The sequence below is a fragment of the Tupaia chinensis genome, unplaced genomic scaffold (assembly GCF_000334495.1).
Source record: "Tupaia chinensis unplaced genomic scaffold, TupChi_1.0 Scaffold000060_1, whole genome shotgun sequence".
In the NCBI taxonomy this organism is placed as follows: domain Eukaryota; kingdom Metazoa; phylum Chordata; class Mammalia; order Scandentia; family Tupaiidae; genus Tupaia; species Tupaia belangeri.
In genome coordinates, this window is record NW_006159518.1 from 3,147,681 (window position 1) to 3,163,058 (window position 15,378).

The following is a 15,378-nucleotide window of genomic DNA, read 5'->3' on the forward strand; positions in this document are numbered from 1 at the left end:
GGTAAGATGTTTTTCAAATCCCACGAAAGTTAGGAAACAAAGGTAGTAGTAATTAGGAGAAAGCCACAGATGACAGGACACTTACTCTATTGATTCTTTATCTGTTTTTCTTCATTGAATTTTTAGGAGTGCTTATTAAATGCTTCCACTATAGTGTAAAAGTAAGTGTAATGAACCTGGTTGTCATGCCCCTCTTGAATCTCGAAATGCCAGGTACATAAAAGCTGGATTAAAACGGGAAACACTGACTTTAGGATTGCATTGACAATAATGTCTATATATTTTCCCGATTGTCACATGTGAGAGATTTCTCTTGACCGTCGAGGCTCAGAGAGCTCCACCGCTGCAGTTCACTGGTCTCGCTCGGGGCACTTCAACCAGAGCCCCTGGGCACTTGGGGGCACTTCCAGTGCCAGCCGCAGCCCAAGCCGCAGCCAGGAACCACAGGAGTCTGGGTCGGTTTATAAAGAACCCCGAATCTAAGCAGACGCCTGCCCACAGTGGAGCAGTGACGCTCGACGGTGCACGATTCCCGGGGGATTTGGCAAGTCGGGCCCAGCGTGGGAGCACCTGCAGGCGGAGTTCCCCCGGGGCTGGCCGCCTTTGTGCAGCCGCGGGGCTCGAGGTGCCGGGGCACCGCGGCCCTGACGTCACTCCCGGGACTGGTCGTTGCCGCGAGACGGCCGCGTTCCGGTTCCGGTCGGTTGCCCAGGAGACGCGAGTACACAGAGAAACGGATCCCGTCGGAGGCCGGGTGGTAGTCTCGGTCGCCTGCGCTGTGCGCACTCGCAGCCGGCCGGAGCAGGAGCCGCGTCGTCGCCAAGCTTGAGAAGACTTGGGAGCGGCGGCGGGCGCCATGAGTCAGAGACAAGTGCTGCAAGGTGAGGCCCGGGGCGGGCGGGCGCCCCGACGGGCTGGCGACGGGGGAGACGGGGACCGCGGCGACCCCTCACGGAGTCTCCCCCGCAGTGTTCGAGCAGTACCAGAAAGCCAGAACCCAGTTCGTGCAAATGGTGGCGGAGTTGGCGACCAGACCCCAAAACATCGAGACGCTGCAGAACGCTGGTGAGCCCTCGCCCTGAGCCGGTCGCTGGTGCCCCTGGCCTCACCCCGCACCCGCGGCCTCCGCGTCACCCACAGCCCCAGGCCGCGCCTAGCTCGCACTCGGGCCCCTAGTCCCGCCGCGCCTGGGCCCTGCCTCGCCGGGTATCCCTGTCTTGTCCTGTCCTCGCACAGCGCCCCTCGCCTCGCCTCGCCTCGCCTCGCCTCGCCTGTGGGTCCTGGTCCCCTACCTCCTCCCTCTGCAGGCTGCCTGCTCCCCTGCCGGCTGGGCTCTTGGGCGGGGGGGGGTCGAGATAGCGCAAGGTAAGTTCCTAATATTGCAATATGTAATTTTAATTAAAAAACAAACTGCCCCCGCGTCCCGCAACAACTGCACGGCGTTCAGTTTTCTTCAGCGGGTGTTTAGGGGTGAGGTTGAGAGGGCAACGCGTCCCGATGGGTTGGGTTCGAGAGGGGTTCCAACCAAGCAAATGTCAGGTTGAAAGTCAAGGCCGTGCGAATTGCCTGGAAGTCATTTTTCGTGAATGGGAATCTGCCCTCATCAGACCCGTTTTATCTGGGTGCCTTCGCATGGTACCCTTTCTTTTATCATGGTGGACTTTTTCATAGCAAAGGAATTCCAGAGTGGTTTACATAGCTCTCTTCTCCTATTAGTGAAAGAGGAATGAGAGACTTGAACCTTCCAGGAGGTCCAAGGTAGGTAAAGACCTGGCTGTGTGAAACCCTAGTGGTGCTCATTTCACCCTTAGTCGAACTATGGCAGAGCAGGAATGGAGGGAGGAAGGAGAGAGGAAGCGGGAGAGGAGGGAGAAGAGAGAGAGGGGGAGAGAGAGAGAGAGAGAGAGATACTGCTTTTATGTCTAGAAACCTAAGCGGATAGAGAAGTAATGATCTTTGTTCTCTCTCTCTATTTGATTAAGGCTCATTCTACCACCACCTGAACTGTAAGGTAGTATTTTAACACTATGGTGTCAAGAGAAATCTTCACTTTATGGGATGTGATCTTTAAAATTTATTTAAATTAACACATAATTTAAAAAGAAAATTAACATATTGACAGAACAAGAATATTTAGACAGCTCTGGATTTCTTTGAGGGAAATTACTACTGCATCTTTGTGGTAATTTTCTATTGTCACTGGGGTTTTGGTGTGTTTTTATGGAGGGGATGTATTTAGAATGAAGAAAGTATATTTTATAATCTTTTAAAAAAACTTTTCAGTTTGAGATAATTGTAGATTCACTGCAGTTGTAAGGAATAATACACAGAGTTCAGATACACTTTTCCTATTTCCCCCAGTGGCAACATCTTACAAAACTGAGGTCCAAGGTCCCAACGAGGATGTTGACATTGATAAAAATCCATCTAGTTCAGGTTTCCCCAGTTTTACTGGTACTTATGTTTGTGTTTTGTTCTATACAATTGTATCTCATTTGTATGCACCACGATCACACTCAAATAGAGAATGCTTTTATCATCATCAGATTTCCCTTGTGATGCTCTTTTACATCCACATTCAGCTGCTCTCCTGAAGCCTGGGCCACCACTAATTATTCTCCATTTAAAAATTTTGTCATTTCAGAATTGGTAATCTTTTGTCCTGTAATCATTTCAAATTGATAATCTTTTGTTCTGTAGTTTTTTCATGTAGATTAATTTACTTAATTCCACATACATGTACATATGTGTGTCTGTGTGTATGTGCTCATATTCAAAGTTCCTAGAACAACATTGGGCACACAGTGTTCCATATATACAGACTGAAGTTTACCAGAGTATAGCACATTTTAAAAATGTAGTTACTTTTTAAGTTTTTTTTCTTTCTTTCAGTGTACTCAATGGCCTTTGAAAATAGACACTATTTATAAAAATTTACTTCTAAATACAATGTATATAGCCAAACTAAAACTTTATTTCTAAAATGAGAAAATAAGAAAGCAATTAGATTTTTAATGGAATTTAATCCAAACAGGCAGACTAAGTGATCACCAAAGTGTAAGTGGTTTATGTACATTCAGCACTCAAAGTCTGGCTCATGAAGGAATGGACAACAAAAGGAATATAACTGAATGCTTTGAAATGACTTGTACTTGACTAATATCTCAATGGGACACTTAATGTTTTTCTTTTTCCTGAGAAACTCATTTTAATATATTTTGTTATTTAAATTCAATTTAAGCATTCCATCAGTAATTATAAATAGATCATGAATATTACAATATGTTATTTTAATTAAAAAACAAACTGTAAGCTTTGTCATGAAAATTTTTAAGTCAACTTAATCACTCAAACATTTTTTTAAATCACCATGCATTTAAAAATCCTTTTGAATGAATATATATATATACATATATATATATGTCAGTTTTACATTTTTTAGTCAGTGCCTTCATTTAAAATACCAGTGACTTTACTCCTGACTTTGATATACTATCCACATCTCTGAGAAGATTTTGTTTTATCACTCCCCTCACCCTACTTATGTACTGTTTAAGTAAATATGTATCATAGACTCAAGATAATGTAGAAAACATTTTTCATATATGCGTCATGATCAATCAGTAGTTCCTTTAAGAATTTTTTAATTCTATGTGAAAAGAATATTAAAGGTGAAAATTATCCATGGAATTTTATTTCATTTTAAGTCTTGAATCTTTTTCATTGTGTTTTTGTTGTACTAATAATAAGAGAAGTTACCTTGGTTTTTGTTGTTGCTTTTTTAAAGAATTATTTATTTAATTTTATTTATGCATTCATTTAACTAATTTATTGGTTTTAATTTGACCAGAAAGACAGAGAGAGGGAGAGAGTGAGAGGGAAAAGTGAGAAAGCAAGCCACCAGGTCCAAGACTCGAACTGTGGTCAACCATGTGGGAGTCCAGTGCCCTTATCCACCAGGTCACCTGTCGGCCCCAAGAAGCTACCTTGTTAACTATGTCCAAAGTAATTACCAAAGTAATCACCAAAGCAAACGAGTGTTGCAAGATCTCTTCAGAGTATTTAGGAAAAAATACATTTGATTTGTAATCAAAATTATTACTAGAAAGAACTATGTATCCACCCATGGTAGTGGTAATGCAATAATATGTACAATGCAGGAAGCCATATGGAAGATTGGGGTTTGATTCCTGGAGTTGATTTGTACATAACAAATCACCTTCCCTGGCTGGAGAGGGAAGACTATGACATGAGACCCTGTTAAGGGTGCCTTTCTCTCTCTTTCTCTGTCTCTCATGAAATAAATACATCTAGAGAGGTGTTTTATTTATTTTATTCTCTCTTTTTTTTTTGAGAGGTTTTTGCTATAGGGCGCGTGCGCTTGCCAGAAAGACAGAGAGAGACAGAGAGATAGAAAGCAAGAAATCATCCCCTAGGGGGATGGCCACGCCACAATCCCTTCTCCTCCATTTTCCTCTTGAGATCTTGGGAACACACACACATACGCCCGCCCGGCATGAGTTTAAGCCACCGGGTCGGGACTTGAACTGCGGTCGACTATATGGGAGTTCAGCGACATAGCCATTACGCTAACTGCTGGTCCCTATTTTATTTATTTTTTGCACTAGAGGGGACTTGCACTTGCTGGAGAGACAGAGACAGAAAGACAGAGAGTGAGTAATCACCCCCAAGGGGGAATGTCCACACTGAATCCCTTCTCCTCCATTCTCCTGTCAAGATTTTGGGCATGCACACACATGCGCCCAGGATGAGTTTTAAGCCACAGGATCCAGGGCTCGAACTGTGGTCACCTATGTGGGAGTCCAATGATGTAATCATTATGCCATCTGCTGGTCCAAATAAATAAATCTGAAAACTTAGAAGAGAACTGTGTAGAAAGTGTGATGTTGGGTTTTTGTTTGTTTGTTTGTTTGTTTTTATTCCTTCTAAATCAAAAGAACACATGAAAATATTACAAAGTTTAATGTTTGTTAAGTTTTTGTAGAACAGATTTTAGCTCCTTTTACCACACAAATGAAAAAACTTATGTTAATCTGTATGTAGCTATATTTATCTCTATCATAACATTTTGTAGACTTCAAATATACCCAATAAAAGATATTTTTAAAAAGTAAAAAGCTTAATGTTTGTTATAAAATCTCTTTATGTACTTTCAAACCTTGTAATGTTTGAACCATTACATCTTGTAGTTATTTAAAAATTAATTTTGATACTTCCCCTCTCTGAATGATCGGTAATACATGACTATCATAGTGGAGATCATATGTTGTTACTTGTACCCATTGTATAATTTCAGCAACTGGATGTGAATGGTTAGTTAAAGAGCATAAGAAACATGTTTTGGGACCAGCAGTTGGCGTAATGGCTGTGTCGCTGGACTTCCATGTAGTCAACCGTGGTTCAAGTCCCAGACCTGGTGGCTTAAACTCATGCCAGGCATGTGTACGTGCATGCCCAAGATCTCAAGAGGAGAATGGAGGAGAAGGGACTGTGGCATGGCCATCCCCCCAGAGGGTAATTTCTCACTTTCTGTCTCTCTGTCTTTCTGGCGAGCACACATGCCCTATAGCAAAAACCTCTAAAAAAAAATTACGTGTGTCTGAAGAAGGGTAACAATCTTTTTTCAAAACATTTTTTGTTTAATTTTATTTATAACTATTATAATTTTTTAATTTGACCAGAGAAAGAGGGAAAGTGAGAAACCTAGATTCCAGGTCCAGGGTTTGAACTGTGGTTGGCCATGTGGGGTCCAACCCTTAACTACCAGGCCACTCACTGGCCCCAAAGATAAGAATCTTAAGCTTAGCTCTCTACTACCCCAATATGCTATGAGAGGGAAGAGCCCCTAGTAAGCATTTATAATGTATTTAAAACATATCTAGATAATGTACATGTACCACAATTCTCTTAGAAAACTTACTGTTCCAAAGGATATTGAAACTGGAAAGAAAATTAGCAGAGCAGCTTCAAAAATCTAAATCAGTCATGCTATTTAAGTTTGATATATTTAGTCAACTTAAAATAAGTCTTGTAATTGATAAAATTAACTCAAAGCACTGACTTTGTTTTTTCTTTTTTTGGAGAAGTTTTTGCTATAGGGTGTGTGCACTCGCCAGAAAGACAGACAGAAAGCAAGAAATCACCCCCAGGGGGGATGGCCACACCGCTTTCCCTTCTCCTCCATTCTCCTCTTGGGATCTTGGCCACATACGCAAACGTAACCGGTCTGAGTCTAAGCCACTGGGTCCAGGACTCGAACCATGGTCGACTACATGGCAGTCCAGCAACATAGCCATTATGCCAACTGCTGGTTCCCACTTTGTTTTTAAAAGATAGGGATGGAGAGATATTTTATATATGTTTAAGTGGAAACTATGCCAGGGAGCTATAAAAATTCTGAACTTGTACACTCATCTAACAATGTATCCTAAAAATAAATGATTATTTAGAATTTTATTCTGTGTTCTAAAACACTGTTCTTCCATGAACATTTATCTGTTTTATTGTCTAAGCATTGATATATACTAGAGGAAAGATTAGTCTCATTATTTTCTAAGGAAAACTTGGACAATTAAAATAAATCATATTATAGGTAATGTTAGAAATGGCAACATTTGGGGACCAACAGGTGGCATGGTGGTTAAAGTGCTGGACTCCCACATGGCTGACCATAGTTTGAACCCAGACCAGGCAGCTTGCTTTCTCACTTTTCCTTGCTCTCTCTCTTTGCCTTTCTCTGGTGAGCACACATGCCCTGTAGCAAATTAAAAAAATAATAATGATGAATAAAATTAAATAATTAAGAAAAAGAAATGGCAACTTTTGTAGGTTAAATTTTTTAAAAAGAATTATTTTAACTTCATTTATTTATTTATTTGACCAGAGAGGGACAGAGTGAGAGAGAGAGAAAGTGAGAGAGCAAGCCACCAGATCTCATACTCGAACCGTGGTCAGTCATGTGGGAGTACAGTGCCTTTAATCACCACCCCACCTGCCAGCCCCTGTAGGTTAAATTTTAATGTTACTGATGAAACTTTTTATTTAAAAGGTTTTTGCCATAAGGCATGTGCATTTGCTGGAGAGAGACAGAGACACAGAGCCAATGAGAAGGAAACTGAGAAATCCTCCCCCCAAGGGGGGAATGGCCATGCCACAATACTTTCCCCTTCATTCTCCTCCTGGGATTTTGGGCATGCCCACACATGTGCCTAGCATGAGTTTCAAGCTGCCAGTTTTGAGACTTGAGCCACGGACAGCTACGTGTTAGTCCAGGGCCTTAACCACCATGCCACCTGTTGGCTCCATGAGCCATTGTTTTTTTCTGAGTATTTTCACTTCTCTTAGAAAATGAGATTCTTGGGGGGCCAGTTGGTGGCATAATGGTTACATTGCTGGACTCCCATGTAGTTGATCATGGTTCACATCCCAGATCTGGCAGCTTAAAACTCATGCTGGACTCGTGTGTGTGTGTGTGTGTGTGTGTGTGTGTGTATGTGTGTCCAAGATCCCAAGAGGAGAATAGAGGAGAAGGAATTTTGGCGTGGCCATTCCCCTTGGGGGGGGTGTGATTTCGCACTTTGTGTCTCTCTGTTCTTCTCTGGTGAGTGCATGTACCCTATAACAAAAATCTCTCCTAAAAAAGTTAGATTCTTGGGCTAGCCCTGTTGTCTAGTGGTTAGGGGTGCTGAATCCCACATGATTGGCCAAAATTCTAATTTTGGCCTTGCCTTATAGTCCATAGGAGAGCCTGCCTGAATATCAGTCAAACTTACCAAATTTTCAAAGTGAAATATTATTGATTTTGACATATCCTCGATGATCCTATCATAAGGACAGCTCAATTTAAAATTTATTGTTTATTCAGTTCTGTTAAAAGTCTAACTTAAAACAAGCAGTATTTGTGCCCATATATGCATGCATGTGTGTGTCTCCAAAAGAAGTGACTTCTATCTGCTTTTATGTTTTATACCTGTGTCAAGTTAGAATCATTATTTTTTTAAGAATTATTTTATTTAACTTGGTTTATTTTAATTTGACCAGAGAGAGAGAGAGAGAGAGAGAGCGAGCGAGCAAGCCACCAGGGGACCAACAGTTGGCATAATGGCTATGTTGCTGGACTCCCACGTATTCGACTGCGGTTCGCGTCCCGGACCCTGTGGCTCAGAATTCACGCTGGGCGCATGTGCATGCATGCCCAAGATCCCGAGAAGAGAAGGGATTGCGGCGCCTCTATGTCTCTCTCTGTCTGTCTGGCGAGTGCACACGCCCTATAGCGAAAACCTCTCTCAAAAAAAAAAAAAAAACCTGTAAAAATAAAATAAAAAAAAAGAAAGAAAGCAAGCCACCAGGTCCAGGACTCAAACTGCAGTCGGCCATGTGGGAGTCCAGTGCCTTCAACCACCATGCCACCTGAATCCAGAGTCACTGTTAGAGTATGTGCATAAACTGGGTCATATTGGTTTCCCATAGAAATGTCTTGCAAACTTAGATTAATATTATGCCTCCTCCCTTTAAATTTTTTTTTTTTTATTTTAAGGTTTTTGCCATAGGTTGTGTTTGCTCATTGTGGAGAGAGACTGTGAGAGGGAAAGGGAGAAATCATGCCCCCAGGGGAGGGGGTGCAGAGGGGAAGAGGACATGCTGTAATCCATTCTTCTCATGTAGTTTTGGACATACATGCAAAAGTACCCAGCATGAATTTCAAGCTGTCAGGTCTGGGAATTGAACTGTGGTCAGCCATGCATAAGTCAGGCACCATAAACACCTGCTAGCTCTCTCCCCCCCACCCTTTTTTTTTTTTGGAGAGATTTTCACTGTAGGGCGCATGCACTTGCCAGACAGACAGAGAGAGACATAGAGACAGAAAGTGAGAAATCACCCTCCAGGGGGGATGGTCACGCCGCAATCCCTTCTCCTCCATTCTCCTCTCGGGATCTTGGGCACGCACGCACACGCGCCCGGCGTGAGTTTTAAGCCACCGGGTCCAGGACACGAACCGCGGTCGACTACGTGGGAGTCCAGCGACATAGCCATTACGCTAACTGCTGGTTCCCCACCCTTTTTTTTTTTTTAAAGTTGAGGGTTATGTTGAAAAAGATGCTTAGATTTCCCCATAGCTTTTGAAAAATCAATGAAGATATCATCTATCTTGTTAAATTTTTAAAAAGAATTATTTTTATTTATTATTATTTTTAAAGATTTGCTATAGGGTACTTTAACTCACTAGAGAGAGAGAGAGAGCAAGAGAACACGCGCAAGCAAGCAAACCACCAGATCCTGGACTCGAACTACAATTGGCCAGGTGGGAGTCCAGTGCCGTAACTACCATGCCACCAGCTGGCCCCTTGTTAATTTTTTTTAAATGAAGGTACACTTATTTATTCAATAAGTATTTATTAACTTGATATTCTTATATATCAAGCTAGGTTTAGATATGAAATTCCAGGAAAAATTTGACTATGCCATGAAGGAGTCTAGCACCTTAACCACCATGCCACCTGCTGGTCCACTCCTGCTTCCTTTTATTTTATAAGGTGTTTTCCTTTTTCTTTTCGCTGTTAGGAAACTCACTGCTATATTTAGAGCTCAGTAGCAACAACTATCCTTTACCTATATTTCTGCTAAAATTATCAGTCTCCTTCCTCACTACCTGTTATTTATTAACTTTGTTTACATATCTTTTAGAGTAATATCTCAGAAATTTTTTTTAGAATTATTTAATTTATGTTGCTTCAGCAGCACATATACTAAAATTGGAATGATACAGGGAAGATTAGCATGGCCCCTGCACAAGAACAACATTCAAATTCGTGAAGCATTCCATATTTTTGCCAAAAAAGTATATGAGGAAATGCTCAACATCCCTCATCATAAGGGAGATGCAAATTGAAACCACAATGAGATACCACCTAACTCCTGTTACAATGGCGAAGATAAAAAATGCAAAAAATGATATGTGTTGGCAAGGTTGTGGTGAAAGGGGAACACTCCTATGCTGTTGGTGGGAATGTAAATTGGTCCAGCCATTGTGGAAAACAATATGGAGGTTCCTCAAAGATTTACAAATAGAACTACCATATGATCCAGCAATCCCACTCTTGGATATCTACCCAAAGGACAGGAGGATGCTCAGTCAGAAAAGCACTTGCACATCAATGTTTATTGCAGTCTTATTTACTATCGCTAAGACGTGGAACCAATCCAAACATTCACAAACAGATGAATGGGTTGAAAAAGTGTAGCACATATACTCTATAGAATACTATTCAGCCATAAAAAACAAGACCCTGGTATTTGATAGAAAGTAGTTGAATATGGAAGATTTATTGCTGAGTGAAGCAAGCCAGGCTATGAAAGAAAGATATTGTATGTATCTATTTAATATATACCAACTATCTGCACTCTGTGGTAGAGATTGAAATATTGGAGGACATAAAAGCAATGAAAATAGTTATGGAAGCTGAAGACAGTGTGGAATGTGAGTGGGGGAGAAGGAAAGAGTATAGAGAATGAAATCAGGAGAAAAAATAGAGAGGCATGGCATTTGTGGGACACAGAAATGGTCTATTACCTTTTAATGAAAACGTGTAGTATTCGCAACTGAACTGGTCTGAGAAGTATTTTATGTTGGGTAAATTCTCTTTACTAGCCAAATAATGTATAGCAATCAAATGTTTAAAATAATAATAATAATACGAAAAAAAAATCTGTGGGCCCAGCTACAGTGGTGCAGGCAAGTGGTAAAACACTGCATGATACTGGAACTATATGGCACACCCAGGTTTGGATGCCAGGTTGACCTGAACATGTCGGGCAAACTTGTGTATACCCATGATCCTGTCTTGGTGGCAGGTTATGGGGGAAAATCATGACATAGTGAGGTCCTGTCAAGGCTGCTTCTCTTTCTCACTCAATAAATAAGATAAGAATACTATAAAAAATTAATTACTATTATTTAATTTGCTATAGGGCATATATGCTCCCCAGAGAGAGAGAGACAAAGTCACTAGGTCCAGGACTCAAAACATGTCCACACACACGAGAGAGAGAGAGAGAGAGCAAGAGAGAAAGCAAGCCACTAGGTTTGGACTTGAACAGCAATTGGCCATGTAGGAGTCTAGTGCCTTAACCACCATGCCACCTGCTGGTCCCACTCAGAAAGTTTTTTAAGTTTATTTATTTATTCCATGATTGAGAGAGAAAGAGGAAGACAGAAAGACAAAAAAGAAAAAAGAAAAAAAAAAAAGAATCCCAACAGGGCTTTGATACTACAGTCCACTCCTGGTCTTAGCCCGCCCAGATTAGGGGCACACAAACACCCTGTATACTCAGGGTGGTCTCCAGATGCAAAAGTGGAACCATGTCATATGGGGCAGCCTCATAGAGCACTGGCATTTTACCACTGCACAACTGTCCAGCCCCTTGAAAATCTTAAAGTATGAATAAAAGACAAGTGAATTCTGAGGATGGATTTTTGAACTGATTGCTTTCCAAATAGTTTCCCTTCAGATATTACCCATGAAACCTTCTGGAGCAGATAATCCTTTTAGGATGCTGCCCCGTTTCTAGACATTCAATCTTGTAGAGACAGATGGATATACATAAAAGTATATATTGTAAAAGATGAAACACATTAGTAAAAGAAGATAGTACTAATTGAAGATCTGCAGCGCTCTAGGTGATTTTCAAATTTAAACAGAATCATGTCTATGTGGGGTGACTATAGTTGAGGAAATCGTTTAAATTACCCATCTGAGTTCCTTAAAGCTTCATGAATTTATAATAATGCCATTCATGTACCTCACTTCTTGTACCTAAAAAGAAAGTAACTGAACAGAATATTATCCATTTTGTTTTTAATTAAAAACTGAAAAGAGAGAAAATTGCAGAGTAATTTTCACAGTTGGTTCATTCATCAGTCAATGAACATTTATTGCGTGTCCAAGAGCCAGACAGATGCTCAGATGCTGACCATGCAAAAATAGGTATAGTCTTTTCCCTAAAGGGGCTTATTTGCTAATAGAAATATAAACAAATTACTATTTGTTTGATGGGCACCTAACTCAAGATTTGGGGATGAAAGGTAATGTTCAAAGGACACATCAAGGGCAGGGTGTTATCTGTGTTGAACTCCCAAGGAGTAATCAGGCAGAACTGCATTCAGGTAGAGGGAACATTATGTGTAAAGGCACAAAGGCAAGAGAAAAGGCAATCCTGGATGGAAAATGCCAAAGTGTAGGCTCCACGCTGGAGCCTGGGGACAGAGGCCAAAGGAGTTGTGGCTAGAGAGGAAAACAGGCTGATTATGAAGGACCTCATCTGAAGTTTGGGTTCCTCCTGAAATTGGTGGAAAGCTATTGAAGGGTTTTAATTAGAGGAAGGATGGGATCTGTTTTGTGTTTTAGAGAGATGAGTTTTAGCAGTAGTGTGGAAAACAGAATGGAGGGGGTTAAGACCAGATCAGGACTGGAGTCCATTTTTTGCTATAGACATATTGGATAAGAGAGAAAGGCTGCAGGATTTAGTGAAGTAGGAGAAGGGTCAGGGGCAGATGAGAGAGATGAGTTCAAGATGATTTCTTGGGCTTCTGGTCACTTGGACATAATACTGCCATTCATTAACAGAAAAAGGGGGATACAAAAAATGGAGAGAAATGCTTTAGCACTTTAACATTGTTGAGGTTGAAGAGTGTGTGGGATATTCACAAGTCAGTGACTCTGTAAGCAGTTTGGATATAGAGGATTGGAGCTCAGGAGATAGATCTTAGCTGGGAGAAGAGGTTTAGATATATAGAACTTATGTGCACCTTTGAAAACCATTAATATTATATTTTTATTTTGAAATCATTTATTTAAATTTATTTATTTATTTTAATTTGACCAGAGAGGGATAGAATGAGAGTGAGGGGAGAGAGAGAGAGAGACAGAGAGAGACAGTGAGAAAGCAAGCTGCCAGGTATAGGTGAGGAAATCGTTTAAATTACCCATCTGAGTTCCTTAAAGCTTCATGAATTTATAATAATGCCATTCATGTACCTCACTTCTTGTACCTAAAAAGAAAGTAACTGAACAGAATATTATCCATTTTGTTTTTAATTAAAAACTGAAAAGAGAGAAAATTGCAGAGTAATTTTCACAGTTGGTTCATTCATCAGTCAATGAACATTTATTGCGTGTCCAAGAGCCAGACAGATGCTCAGATGCTGACCATGCAAAAATAGGTATAGTCTTTTCCCTAAAGGGGCTTATTTGCTAATAGAAATATAAACAAATTACTATTTGTTTGATGGGCACCTAACTCAAGATTTGGGGATGAAAGGTAATGTTCAAAGGACACATCAAGGGCAGGGTGTTATCTGTGTTGAACTCCCAAGGAGTAATCAGGCAGAACTGCATTCAGGTAGAGGGAACATTATGTGTAAAGGCACAAAGGCAAGAGAAAAGGCAATCCTGGATGGAAAATGCCAAAGTGTAGGCTCCACGCTGGAGCCTGGGGACAGAGGCCAAAGGAGTTGTGGCTAGAGAGGAAAACAGGCTGATTATGAAGGACCTCATCTGAAGTTTGGGTTCCTCCTGAAATTGGTGGAAAGCTATTGAAGGGTTTTAATTAGAGGAAGGATGGGATCTGTTTTGTGTTTTAGAGAGATGAGTTTTAGCAGTAGTGTGGAAAACAGAATGGAGGGGGTTAAGACCAGATCAGGACTGGAGTCCATTTTTTGCTATAGACATATTGGATAAGAGAGAAAGGCTGCAGGATTTAGTGAAGTAGGAGAAGGGTCAGGGGCAGATGAGAGAGATGAGTTCAAGATGATTTCTTGGGCTTCTGGTCACTTGGACATAATACTGCCATTCATTAACAGAAAAAGGGGGATACAAAAAATGGAGAGAAATGCTTTAGCACTTTAACATTGTTGAGGTTGAAGAGTGTGTGGGATATTCACAAGTCAGTGACTCTGTAAGCAGTTTGGATATAGAGGATTGGAGCTCAGGAGATAGATCTTAGCTGGGAGAAGAGGTTTAGATATATAGAACTTATGTGCACCTTTGAAAACCATTAATATTATATTTTTATTTTGAAATCATTTATTTAAATTTATTTATTTATTTTAATTTGACCAGAGAGGGATAGAATGAGAGTGAGGGGAGAGAGAGAGAGAGACAGAGAGAGACAGTGAGAAAGCAAGCTGCCAGGTCTGGGACTCAAACTATGGCCAGTCATGTGGGAGTCCAGCACCCTTAACCACCACACCACATGCCAATATTTAAAAAATAATTATGTTATTTAATTCTATTTATTTATTTATTATTATTATTTCAATTTGTCCAGAGACAGAGAGAAAGTGAGAAAGCAAGCTGTCAGGTCTGGGACTCAAACCAGGGTTGGCCATGTGGGAGTCCAGCACCTTAACTACCACACTACTTGCCGGCCCCTGAAAACTATATTAAAATCCCATTTTGTATTTCCTCATAATTATGAACATGTAAGCTCCTGTCATTTTACCTAGAGTATAATGTAAGCTGAACTTGCTGTAACTGGTATGCTCTATATTCTCACCAGTTTAAAATCTGACAAATAGTGGTGGTTGTGACCTAGTCAAAAGTCAGACAATTGTGCTGGAAAAATGAATGGAATTTTGGTATAATACAATAACCACAGAGGATAACTATAGTAATTTTAACGTTAGAAAAATGTGAATTCAACAGATTATACCCTTTGGTATGCTTTCTCTTTTTGAGAGAGATTTTTGTTATAGAGCATGTGTGCCCACCAGAGAGACAGAAAACAAGAAATCACTCCCTGGAGAGATGGTCACACCATAATCCCTTCTCCTCCATTCTTCTTTTGGGATCTTGGGCACACATGCACATGTGTGTGAGTTTTAAGCCACCAGGTCTGGGAATTGAACCACAGTCGACTACGTGGGAGTCCAGTGACGTAACCATTATGCTATCTGGTGGTCTCCTCTTTGGTGTGCTTCCTAAACCTGGAACATAGGACACTTTTCACTAGTAAGTGGGTTGATAGCAAGAAGGAGAAACAGGAAAGTATAAATCATAGAGCTATAAATTGTAGCTACCTCAGTTTAGAAGATTTGATGCTAAGTGAAGAAAGCCAGATTATGAAAGAAATCACTGTATATGGAAGAAATTGAAAGATCCAAAGATATGATGGTAGGGAGGACAAGTGTAGATAACCAGAAATTGCATAGAAAGGGAGTTGGTAACAGAGGGTAAATAGAAGAGGTTCAGGGATAAAACTTATAAGATACAAGAGTCTAAAGTTCTCTGTTTAAAATTATACTTATGGTAATATCCTTGATTTGATTATTGCATACTGCATGCATATCTTGAAAAACAC

General features: G+C 40.7%; 1 protein-coding gene and 1 non-coding gene across 3 annotated transcripts in view; both read left to right on the plus strand.

The window, feature by feature from the left end:
* Positions 1 to 805: 805 nt before the first annotated feature.
* SPAG6 (sperm associated antigen 6) overlaps positions 806 to 15,378 on the plus strand; it is a 99,021-nt gene continuing 84,448 nt past the window's right edge. For both annotated transcript variants that reach the window (XM_006141623.2, XM_006141624.2), the window contains exons 1-2: positions 806 to 881; positions 970 to 1,065. In XM_006141623.2, coding sequence (XP_006141685.1) covers positions 857 to 881; positions 970 to 1,065 — 121 coding nt within the window. In that variant the 5' untranslated portion in view covers positions 806 to 856. The remainder of the gene's footprint in view (positions 882 to 969; positions 1,066 to 15,378) is intronic.
* On the plus strand, positions 9,748 to 9,850 carry LOC114010132 (U6 spliceosomal RNA). The gene has a single exon (XR_003551505.1). It is a non-coding gene; the product is annotated as a U6 spliceosomal RNA (small nuclear RNA).